Below are 11,025 nucleotides of genomic sequence, written 5' to 3'. Positions count from 1 at the left end.
GATGAGCTCTAATACTGCTCACTTGTCCCTCTGGTATTCTCTGCTTTCTTTATGCTATGGATGTCCTCTTAATACTGCTTAAAACGAATTTTATATATATATATATATATATATATATATATATATATATATATATATATATATATATATATATATATATATATATAGAGAGAGAGAGAGAGAGAGAGAGAGAGAGATAGATAGATAGATAGATAGATAGATAGATAGATAGATAGATAGATAGATAGATAGATAGATAGATAGATAGTGCGTTTGCACACAAAAGACAACTTTAATGAGCGTTTGAAAAAAAAAGAATAAATAATGAGGACATTTACACAGTCAAACTTTTTAATCTAATCGAATCTAATCTTTAATCTGCCCTCTTCCCAATCTTTGCTGTTCGATTGGCGGTTGTTGGCCTGTTCTTCGAAATCACAGCAGGGTCAGGAGGATGTACTTGATGTATTATTAATGCTCCCAAAGTGTAAATATCAGTTGCAGTGTCCTTCCTCGAGTTCATCCGCTGGGACTACAGTACAGTCCGATAAATCTCTCCCTCTCTCTGCTGGTCCCTCAGTCTTGGAAAAAGTTCATGTCCTGCTGAATCTGTTTTTTCTTCACTAAGATGCACTGACGTCAGGAGACGGCGTCAAGCAGGCGGCAGCGTTTGCCGGCCGGGGCTGCACGCGCTCCCTCTCCAATTATTGTCTGTCAATCAAGCAGCGAGGAGGGAGAGAGAGAGAGAGCTTTCAGCTTGCACACAGCAAAACAAACCATTAAACATATTTAAAAAAATAATAATAATAACGTGTAACCACAAATAAAATGACATGCAATACTGACTCCTTCATTTTATAACTGGATACATAAAAAGGTGATTAATAAACATTATCGACGCTGCCAGTATGGCTTCTTCATCGGAACATTAATGTATACATTAAAGAAAATGATCAGCCCACCTTTATTAATTAAACAGCAGCGAGCTCGCTGTATATGGAGCTGTCTCATGTAATAAACCGCCTGCAAAATAAGATGCGGCAACAGACTGACACACTCGAACAAGAAATACTGATTTGTTGAAGCTGATCTCTTAGCCACGGTGGCTGAAATGCATGTAGGCTTGGGGGGAGCTTTATATTTCACACTGATTCTAAATGCACTAAACATTTTAAAAATGTATTTTTGGCGAATTTTAAACAGCGTGGGACCTAAAATTCAATAAAAGTTGCACACGCCTGGCCTCAAGCAGCCAGACAATGTCTGCAGGAATATTACAGAAATGTCTCCGTGATTTTCTGGGCGCAGGCGCTGCCTCTGAGGTTTTGCGGAGGTAGTTTTCAATTGGCTGGGTCCAAGCTTTATTGGAGACTCCGCCTATGAGCTTAACAAGCCAGGCCCCGTGCTGTCAGCCACAGTTATACGTGTTGCTTTAAGTCCCAGTGGACAGAGTTTACTCTGACAAACACAATCGTAAACTGTAGAGGACCTGCAGCAGCAAACGCGGACAGACAGCCGTTTTCCAAAGAGGAATCACCCGACCGGATACTGTAGATAAAATATTGTCAAAGGTAAGATATGTTTACCTTATTGTCGCACAGCAGAATATCAGCCCGTTGATGGGTGTAAAGAATGATGTGTTGAATGATGTGTGTTTTGAGGTTTTTTTGGTGTGTTGTTTTTGTTTTTTTCTACCGCTGCATCATTAGTGCACCAGATTCATCCATACGATCTGCATTTAGTGCACCGATGCCTACAAGCCTGCACAATACCTCTGCTTTTTAAATATTAACCTGTGATGTTTACTTGTTGCAGGTTTCCAGTGTCAAACTCGACTGAATGTTCAGGAGAGGAGAGGAGCTGAGTTAGGGAGGGACGAAAGCCAAAGCTCCAGTTCTGTGCTGTGAGTGGACGAGAGTGAAAACCTCGTGAAGGAGAGATATTTCAGGGGTATTCTGTCCCCTTCCTACCTGGATATCGTTTGACTTTGTGAAGGCGCTACAGAGAGTCACAGAGATGGACGTGGCTGCCGATCAGCCCCGTTGGGTGCATCCCCACGCCGTGCTGAACGGACAACACCCAGACTCTCACCATCCCGGCCTGGGGCACAACTACATGGAGCCCACGGCGCAGCTCCTGCCTCCGGATGAGGTGGATGTTTTCTTTAATCACCTGGACTCACAAGGAAACCCATACTACCCCAACCCTGCCAGGGCCAGAGTGTCCTACAGCCAGGCGCACGGTAAGATGGAGTTAACGCAGGCGTGCAACTTCAACGAACACAATAACGAACACAATAAACACAGAAACTCAGGAACAGCTGGCTTATCGGGAGTCTATCAGAAACAGAAGAGAAAACACATTTCTACATGTGCGCTGAGTTGATGTTTGTCACGGCATTAAAAAGGCAGTAGTTAACCTGAAATGTACCTGCAGGTTGTTGTGAAAACGTCTGTTAATTTATTTTCTATTTTATGTTGCCTATAAATAACTCGCAGGCTTATGATTCTTATAAACTGGGGCATTTTACATTGACCCAAATGTTTGTATTTCACAGTCTGGATGGTTTATTTGTTTTTTATTCATTTTATTAGATTAGAAGTTTTTTACAGTGCGGTCCTAACCTGCTTTTACGCACGCATAGTTCAGAGCATACTGTTGTCATTTCTGTTACAAATATATTATGCTACTTTATTAACGTGTTTAACAGGCCTGTGTATCAACAAGTCTTTGCTATTTCTGCCTCTAAACCTGCAGCCGCCACAGTCGGAATCGGCTCCACAATAACAAGTTTGCTTCTGCTTCACAGCTCGTCTGACGGGGACTCAGGTCTGTCGGCCTCATCTCCTTCACAGCCCGGGGATTTCGTGGCTTGACGGAGGGAAACCTGCCCTCTCGGCTCACCACCACAACGCCTGGGCCGTGAGCCCCTTCAGTAAGCCCAGCCTGCACCACCCTGGCTCTGCGTCCCCCGGCGCTCTCTCCGCCGTTTACCCGTGCAGCAGCAGTTCAAACACGGTCTCAGCATCCTCTTTAACGCCGCCGTCCCACTCCGGCACTCATCTGTACACTTTCCCCCCTACGCCACCCAAAGACGTGTCGCCGGATCCAGGGGCTGCATCTCCGTCGTCCACTACCAGAATCGACGAGAAGGAATCTATCAAATACCAAGTGTCTCTGCCAGAGGGCATGAAGATGGAGGGCTCCAGTCCGCTGAGAAGCAGCCTGGCCTCCATGAACGCCCAGACCCCCACCACCCACCACCCCATACCGACGTACGCTCCCTACTCTTTCCCAGCGGCCCACGAGTACGGCAGCAGCCTGTTCCACCCGGGCAGCCTGCTGGGCTCATCCAGTTTCACTACCAAGAACAAAGGCAAGACACGGTCCTGCACCGGTGAGTCCAGCTCACACACATTTAAATACACACATAAAACAAAGTAAATGTGAAAATACAAAGCCAGAACCTGTATGTAAAGTCTGTCTATGGTTTATGTAACGATCTTATTGCAGGACTGCTGTTTAAGCGGTTCAGTTTAATTTTTTTTTACCAGCCTAAACTAAACCTAAAGAATGTTTAACTCTAGGGAAATCACAAACCACCGCGATGTATGCGTTTTTAAAACGATCTGTGGCGCCCTGCTGTTTGGGCTTTTTTACTTAGGAAGCAGAAATCTTGGTTTGCGTAACTCGTTTGGCTTTGGCGATTTTTAACCTCCTTTAAATTCACGCAATTTGTTAATAATAATAAACTGATTTTTCACTCTCGGTAATTATGGCCAGTCAGTAAAAAAAATACAAGCCAATTGTTTATTAAACCTAGAGTAGTTTTTAAATGCCACAGTTAGAATCACCACCAACAGGATAGCTGCTATTAAATAAAATTAAATAAAAATAATTTTAAATATTTACAGGAGCACCATTTACCAAGAGAATACAACCTTAACTAGACGCCGTTTTAGGACGTTTATTTTCCCAGGTCTTTTACTGTCATCCACATTATAAGAGCATAAATCAGTTTAATATATTAAAAAAATGTCTGTTTATGAATTACGTCCTAATTCTGCACTGAGTTCCTCCGCAATTTACACTAAACACAGCCAGTCAGTTGTTATGTGCACGCTGTGCTGATTGCCTCATTAATTTTTCACATTTGTGAAACACAAGTAGAAAAACAACTACTAAATACATTTTTTTATTAGCGTTTTCTCGGAGGGAATGATGTTACAGACCGGAGCATATACACTCCACAGATCTCCAGCACAGAGCCACTTTGATAAATCTCCTTTGTTGAGCGTGACTTTGTAATTGCCTGAGCTGGCCGCGCGAACAGTGAACTGGATCCAGCCCAGAGGTGTGAAAGGATGATCCGCAGGCGCACGGAGCCAAAAACCTCAGTATTTAGGCTAAGAGTCGCTTCTCTGTTACATAAGACATTAATACATTGTCCTGATTGTTATTTGATAACAGATCAGCTTCAAGCCTGATTGTGTTTGACCAACTTGTTACCAGAGACAAAGTCCAGGGAAACCCAAACTATCTTTTTATTAATTATTATTCTTATGACGTATGAAATCCTAACTGGCTACAAGTGTATTTCTTTGACAACAACATACTTATATGGCATTTTTTTTAAGTACTTGAAAATAATTAAATGTATTTAATGTAGCGTTACAGGTGTTTTATGTCAAGACTTATTTTAGAAGAAAAATAAGACTTGATGTTGAAGCCTTGGAAATTGAGTATGAAGCAGAGATGAACAATAAAGTCAGCTTTTGGCTCCTTTGTGCATCTGATAGTGTAAATTCTGAAAGAGTCACTTCATTGTCTAGTATAACACATTTAGATATTAATTTCTTCTCTAAATAAACCATCACTTGATACAAAAGCAGATTATTTTACCTTTAATGGGCTTAAAATAAGTTGTTTGTCAGTGTGAATTACAACTGCTGGGAGAGCTGCCACATCAACCTTGCCACCTAAATGAAACATGTCCGCGCACACTTGCACACATCAACACCAAGAATAAATACAGCCCGCAGGCTAAGCTCTAAATTAGGTGGCAGTTTTTACAAATGTCCATGTGTGTTCTCCTTCAGAGGGCCGTGAGTGTGTAAACTGTGGAGCTACCTCTACACCTCTGTGGAGACGTGACAGCACCGGACACTACCTGTGCAACGCCTGTGGGCTGTACCACAAGATGAATGGCCAGAACAGACCACTGATCAAGCCTAAACGCAGGCTGGTGAGTCCATTGCTCTCTTTATATGGAATTGAATGGCTATGCATGCATGTGTGTGTGTTTGTGTGTATGCATTGTGCAGGGTAGTAAATAAAAGAGTGTAAGGTGAAGGGTGAGGGGAATGAGGTACAATTCCAGGAAAGTTATATTTTCCCAATCAGTTTCCAGGAATTGTGTTTCTCACTCACCTCTTGCTCCTTTAGCTCAGACTGTTCGCAGAGTGGATCTCTCTGAATTGTTTTGTTATCATTATTACAGCTACTTCTGATACTGTCATCGATAGCAGGGCCATCATTACTATCCATCAAAACAACTCGGAGCCTCGCTGACACTGTATGGGTCATAATGCTGCTATATGCTGTGCTGATATTTTGACAATTTGTATGGTGACTGGGATTTAGTAAAGATTATGTGTGTGCGTGTGTGTGCATGTGTGTGTGTGTGTGTGTGTGTGTGTGTGTGTGTGTGTGTGTGTGTGTGTGTGTGTGTAAGTAAACAAAGCAAAACAAAGCTGTTTGTCAGACAAATTGTTTTAAAGGGACAATAAAGAACTGAATCATCAGCAACATATATTTCCTATTATGAACCGCTTCACAGAGAAGTAGGTCAGCATTCAGCTCCAACTTTATGTCACACCCATCCCACTGATTACTGTGAATTCATCTAGCAATTGTTTAACACAGTTAACACAAGATAAGTCACAGTTATGGTGAAATCTAATTTTAAGGAAAGAAGAAACAAGAATGCTACTTTCCAGCTTTTTGTATTTTTTTCAGCGTCAGCTTTTGGCTGCAGAGTATTAAAATGAAATAATAATAAATAAATAATTATATCTTTGTACCTGAAATGCATTCGTGGAACCACCTGCAGCTGCTCAGCTGCTGTGTTTACAGTTTGTCAGCTGCAGTAGGAGGCAGCTGTGTAGCTGTGTGGGCCACCACACTTTACACCAGGATTTGTGGAGAGCGCTTTAAAAAGCTCGGACCAAAGGCACAGCGGATCAATACATTAGGAGCCCCCGAGGGAACTGATAGTTAAACATGTCAAAGTGTAATTTATTCTAATGAGAATAGCGTTCTGTAGAAGTAATATTTAAATCCCACTGGCTACGGGAGGGACGACGAAATACAAGCATCGCAAAACACCTTGGCACCGAAGGAAAGATGGTAAAGAAGATGAGGAAAGGCTAATAATTAAGACCAAGCACAAAACAAGAGAAGGTCTTGTCTTAATAATCTTGTAAATATAAACGTGAATCGGCCAGAGAAAAACCTGCATTGATCAGACGGGCTGACGCGCGCTGAAGGCTGTCACCTCCCGAATTAAATCCTTTCAGCAGAGATGGATAATAGCAAAGGATTCATTCTCTGCTTTATCTAAAAATAATAATATTTAAAAAAAAATCCCGAAGCCATTAAGTGCAGAATAAATGCATATACGATCATATATCACGCATGCTTTCCGTATACGTCGGCCCGGGCTCGCAGAGCTCCGAATGCGTCTTGTATTCAGAAGCCTTCCAGTTGTTTCCTATCCGGATATCTGACCGGTCCAGATAAAGCGGCGGGCCAGTGCCAGCTTCCTCCTGCGGCCTCCTAACTAGCTAGCAAGCTTAGACCTCACTTTCTAGTGGTCAGGTTTTCCGTCCACAACACAGAAAGGAAAGCAAATACATTTCATTAAAAAAAAATTAAACAAAAGGAGAAGGGGCAAAGCTTAACTGTCGATGTGTGCCACAGTGCACCCCGGGTACGCTTACTTTCACTCTGTTCACAGAAAAAAAAAGAAAAAGAAAAAAGCTGGAAAAATGCTTGAACGACGTGTCGACGTCACACTTAATTTTTAGTGAAGTACCAATAACTGGAACATTTAGAGTCATGATGGTGTTCAGTGAAAAAAGGATTCACCTAAAAGCATGACGCAATCAGGTGTGACGTATGACCCCAGATTCATTTGGCTTTTTAATTAATTAATTTATCTTTTTAAAAACGGGGCATAAACATAATTTGAAGTCACTGATGTTACCACAATACTCTATCAAAATCTATTTCCCACATGACATCATAATAATACATTTTATATCAACTGTGAATACACTGAGGAGCTAGCTAACATCAGTTAAACAGAGCTGCCACTATTAGTCACCAAAACATTTGTTTTCTTATAATAACAATTAGTGATCAATCATAATTTTATTAGTAAAGGTCACAAAGAGCCACTGATTTTAAGCCTGGTCACTGCCAGCTTGTGTTTTTCTTATTCTTCCATGTTAGCGAATGTCATCATTAAATGTCACTGGACTGAAAACAAAGCATTTGAAAATGTCACACATGCTCATGGGAACACAACATGAGCATTCTCCACAATTTGATTATTATTATTTTTTCTTATGGTCCAATAAAAACAAATTTTGTGAGTCAACAGTTGCGACCTTAATGTCACAAAACAGTATAAATCACTGGATTAGAAAGTTAAGTCTATTCTAGATTTCTGCATACATGCCTTATTTTCCTGTGCTCTAATCAGAGCTTGATATTTATTCTTCCAGTCTGCAGCCAGACGAGCAGGCACCTGTTGTGCTAACTGTCAGACGACCACCACCACACTCTGGAGGCGTAATGCGAATGGGGACCCGGTGTGCAACGCCTGCGGCCTCTACTATAAACTGCACAATGTAAGTTTTTATCCTCGATCCCCAGTTTGGGGTCCAGTAGACGGGAAGTGAGCGGGCAGTTTACCCTGATTGCTGAGTGATAGGAGAGGCAGAAAAGAGAGGGAGAGGACAGAGAGGAAAGGGGGAGAGAGAGAGACAAAGGGTTGTTTTACTCTCAGACACTGTTGCATTCGTTGGTGTTTTCTTTCTTTGTGCTTTATTGTTTCCATGGTAGGCGTAATCCCCTTGAGAGTCACAATGGTGGGACTGTTATATAGTGGGACTGCCACCAGCCCAGCCTCCATATGAATAGCATTAAAGCTCAAGGTATAAAAAAAGGACTCTGTGGTTGTGGATGTGCATATTTCTCTTTTAAAAACTGACAGTGTTTATAACTTGTAGTTAGTGAATTGCACTGAGTGGTGCTGCTACTTGATGCCATGCATGTGCATTACAGTTTATTGTAGTTAATCCACCATGCATGATTCATGATGCTGTTGCTGTGACCAGTCCCTGGAGTGCATTGTGTATTAATTAGCAGCTGAAAACTGTCCTCAACAGCTGGACAATTTAGTCCTCTTTGATTTGACATATATTGATTTATATTTTGATGAAAAATTATAGTCCAGTAAATACAAAACTAGCTTTACAAGGTTTACACTGCAGTGGGAACCAACGGCTACAGACAGGACAAGCAAGAAGGAATGGATTAATGCATAATTGATTTTTGACTTTTGAAATATATTTTGCTATTTTCACAAACATTTAATACTTCTAGGTGTGAGCTCCAGCACCTAACTTTAACCTCATTATTCACCTCTTCACCAAACTTTCTCTGTGCAGGTGAACCGGCCTCTGACCATGAAGAAGGAAGGAATACAGACACGCAACCGCAAAATGTCCAACAAGTCCAAAAAGAGCAAGCGGCCCAGCGACAGCTACGAGGAGTTTTCAAAAAGCTTGCACGACAAGAGCGCTCACTTCAGCGCCGCCTCTTTCGGTCACATGACCATGGGCCACTTGCCACCTTTTAGCCACACTGGACACATGCTGCCTACGCCCACCCCGATACACCCGTCATTCAGCCACCCACACCACTCCAACATGGTAACGGCGATGGGGTGAGAGGGGGAGGTGGTGTAGAGTTGCCTACAAGAATCTGAGATGGTTACATGAAGTGGGATGAGGGTCTAAACTAGAGGACTGTGTGTACAGTGTTACAGGCACCCGGTTTGTGTGTCTTCATCTCGACTGATGATGCCAGTGGTGGGTCGGAGAAAAGATGTGCGATGAGGGTCAAGGACCTTTTACTGCTTATCTATAGGTACCAATTTTGATGGAAAACGAATCTGCTTCCTCTCAGTCAGGCACAGACATGTAAACACAAAAATGTCATTGCACCTCAAACCTGTGCTCCCGCTGACGGCCTGAGTGCAGTTTAACGTGTGCGGAACAGGTTCGTAGTTACTGTGAATATTGTAAATATGTGCGACTAAAAGGGGGGTGCCCCAGAAAGAGAGATCCCCTTCGCAACTTTAAAAGAATATATGCTGGATTTTTTTCTCATGGACGATTTTATGGGAATTTTCACAAAAGAAACAAGCAAACAGAAAAAGTTTATGAATTCTAATTTGACACTGTTTATTATAATTATTGTTATTATAAGTAATATTGTTATTCAGATAATTTATTTTCTTTCTTTCTTTTGGACTATATTACCTGAATCATAATACGGATACTGTTATCCCAGTTATAAATATATTTTTAGCTGAAGCGCTTTGTCTGAGCAGGTCAACATTTATACTCTTAAGAAATAAAAAAATCATGGTCATTATCTGTTTTTTTTCTTTGTCAGTCAATATCAAACATAAAAGTCTCTGAGAGGGCAATACATACGAAAAATTCACATAAATAAGCTTTCGCCTCATGAAAGTTCCATCAGTCCAAATCACAGGTACAGACATGTGTACATCAGGTGATCTGCATCCTTTCTGTGTTCTTGTTCCTCAGTGGAGCATGAGATTTTACCTTCATAAGGTCCTCCAACACTGATGTTGATGTTTCAGTGTTTAGAATAACCTGTATCATATTCATCTTACACCACCCAGAGTAAGACAGCACAAAATCGGGTGGTCGTTGCATACTGTTAGCGATAAAAAAAAAAATATATATATATATATATATAAAACTAGGAGTTGTGACTAAAGACACTTATTTCCGTCATGATATTAATTTATAAACGTATTCTTAAATAAAAAATAAATCCACAAATCCTTTTATACCAAAGAAGTTGTTTCATCCCATTCCTCTTTGCTGGAAGGTGTGTTTTATTGTCTTTATTGTTTATGTTTCTTCTCAGTGTGCTCATATGTCACAAATACAATACTCAATTAGATTTAAAGATATCCTTGTAACTAGGGATGGGTATCATTTAGGTTTTATCCGATACCAGTACCAAACCGGTACTTTTGAAACGATGCCGGTGCTCAAATGGTGCTCAAACCGGTGCTTAAAGAATGGAGAACACAAAATTGGTCCAAAAACCTCTCATGTTCAGCTGTTTTTTTGTAAAAAGATAACAATGTTAGCCTTTTCTGCAGCTATGGGGCATATATGGCATCACTCTTGGCTGGAAGCAGTGCTTAAACAAAGGAAAAAACACAAACTTTGTCCAAAAACCTCTCATGTTTAACTGTTTCCCACTTTTTCTTTGGTCATTTTAGCCTTTTTGGCAGGGTGAAGGGAGTATCTGCCATCAAACAAGAAGACAGCCATGTAACTACGACGGTGTTTGCTAGTTCACCTTACGCGCATTAATGTAATAACGTGGTTAACCTACTCAATGTAAATTACACACGAACAACATTAAGCTACTCACGCAGAGAAGAACGGCTGCTGCTGCATCATCATCTTCATCATTTCTGCTACACTCTCAAGCCTTTGTTGTCATGAAGCAGCACTTTCTAATAAACAGGTTACTTTACTTGGCAGTGGAGATTAGTGCTGTTGACAGAAATGGAGCTGGCTGAGCCATATGTTCCCATCGTTACTTAACCAGTTGCATCTGCTCATTCGATAACATTCTTACGAAATACACTCTTGACAGACTGTTGCTAATATAGCAGTGATG

General features: G+C 41.2%; 1 protein-coding gene across 1 annotated transcript; it reads left to right on the top strand.

Moving 5' to 3' along the window:
- Positions 1–1,437: 1,437 nt before the first annotated feature.
- gata2b (GATA binding protein 2b) lies at positions 1,438–9,954 on the top strand. Its single transcript, XM_004544875.3, has 6 exons — positions 1,438–1,571; positions 1,816–2,242; positions 2,810–3,397; positions 5,100–5,245; positions 7,791–7,916; positions 8,739–9,954. The coding sequence occupies exons 2-6, from the start codon at positions 2,017–2,019 to the stop codon at positions 9,018–9,020; spliced, it is 1,368 nt and encodes a 455-aa protein (XP_004544932.1). The 5' UTR covers positions 1,438–1,571; positions 1,816–2,016; the 3' UTR covers positions 9,021–9,954.
- The last annotated feature ends 1,071 nt before the right edge of the window (positions 9,955–11,025 follow it).

Source organism: Maylandia zebra, linkage group LG5 (assembly GCF_041146795.1).
Source record: "Maylandia zebra isolate NMK-2024a linkage group LG5, Mzebra_GT3a, whole genome shotgun sequence".
In the NCBI taxonomy this organism is placed as follows: Eukaryota; Metazoa; Chordata; class Actinopteri; order Cichliformes; family Cichlidae; genus Maylandia; species Maylandia zebra.
Note: the sequence above shows the minus strand (reverse complement) of the source record. Positions and strands in the feature narration are given on the sequence as shown.

What these genes read in the sequence shown, in the direction of transcription:
- gata2b (XM_004544875.3), top strand. Translation starts at nt 2,017, where the DNA reads ATGGACGTGGCTGCCGATCAGCCCCGTTGGGTGCATCCCCACGCCGTG. An exon ending in GTCCTACAGCCAGGCGCACG is followed by an intron (nt 2,243 to 2,809) that starts GTAAGATGGAGT and finishes TCTGCTTCACAG; the next exon opens with CTCGTCTGACGGGGACTCAG. An exon ending in CAAGACACGGTCCTGCACCG is followed by an intron (nt 3,398 to 5,099) that starts GTGAGTCCAGCT and finishes GTTCTCCTTCAG; the next exon opens with AGGGCCGTGAGTGTGTAAAC.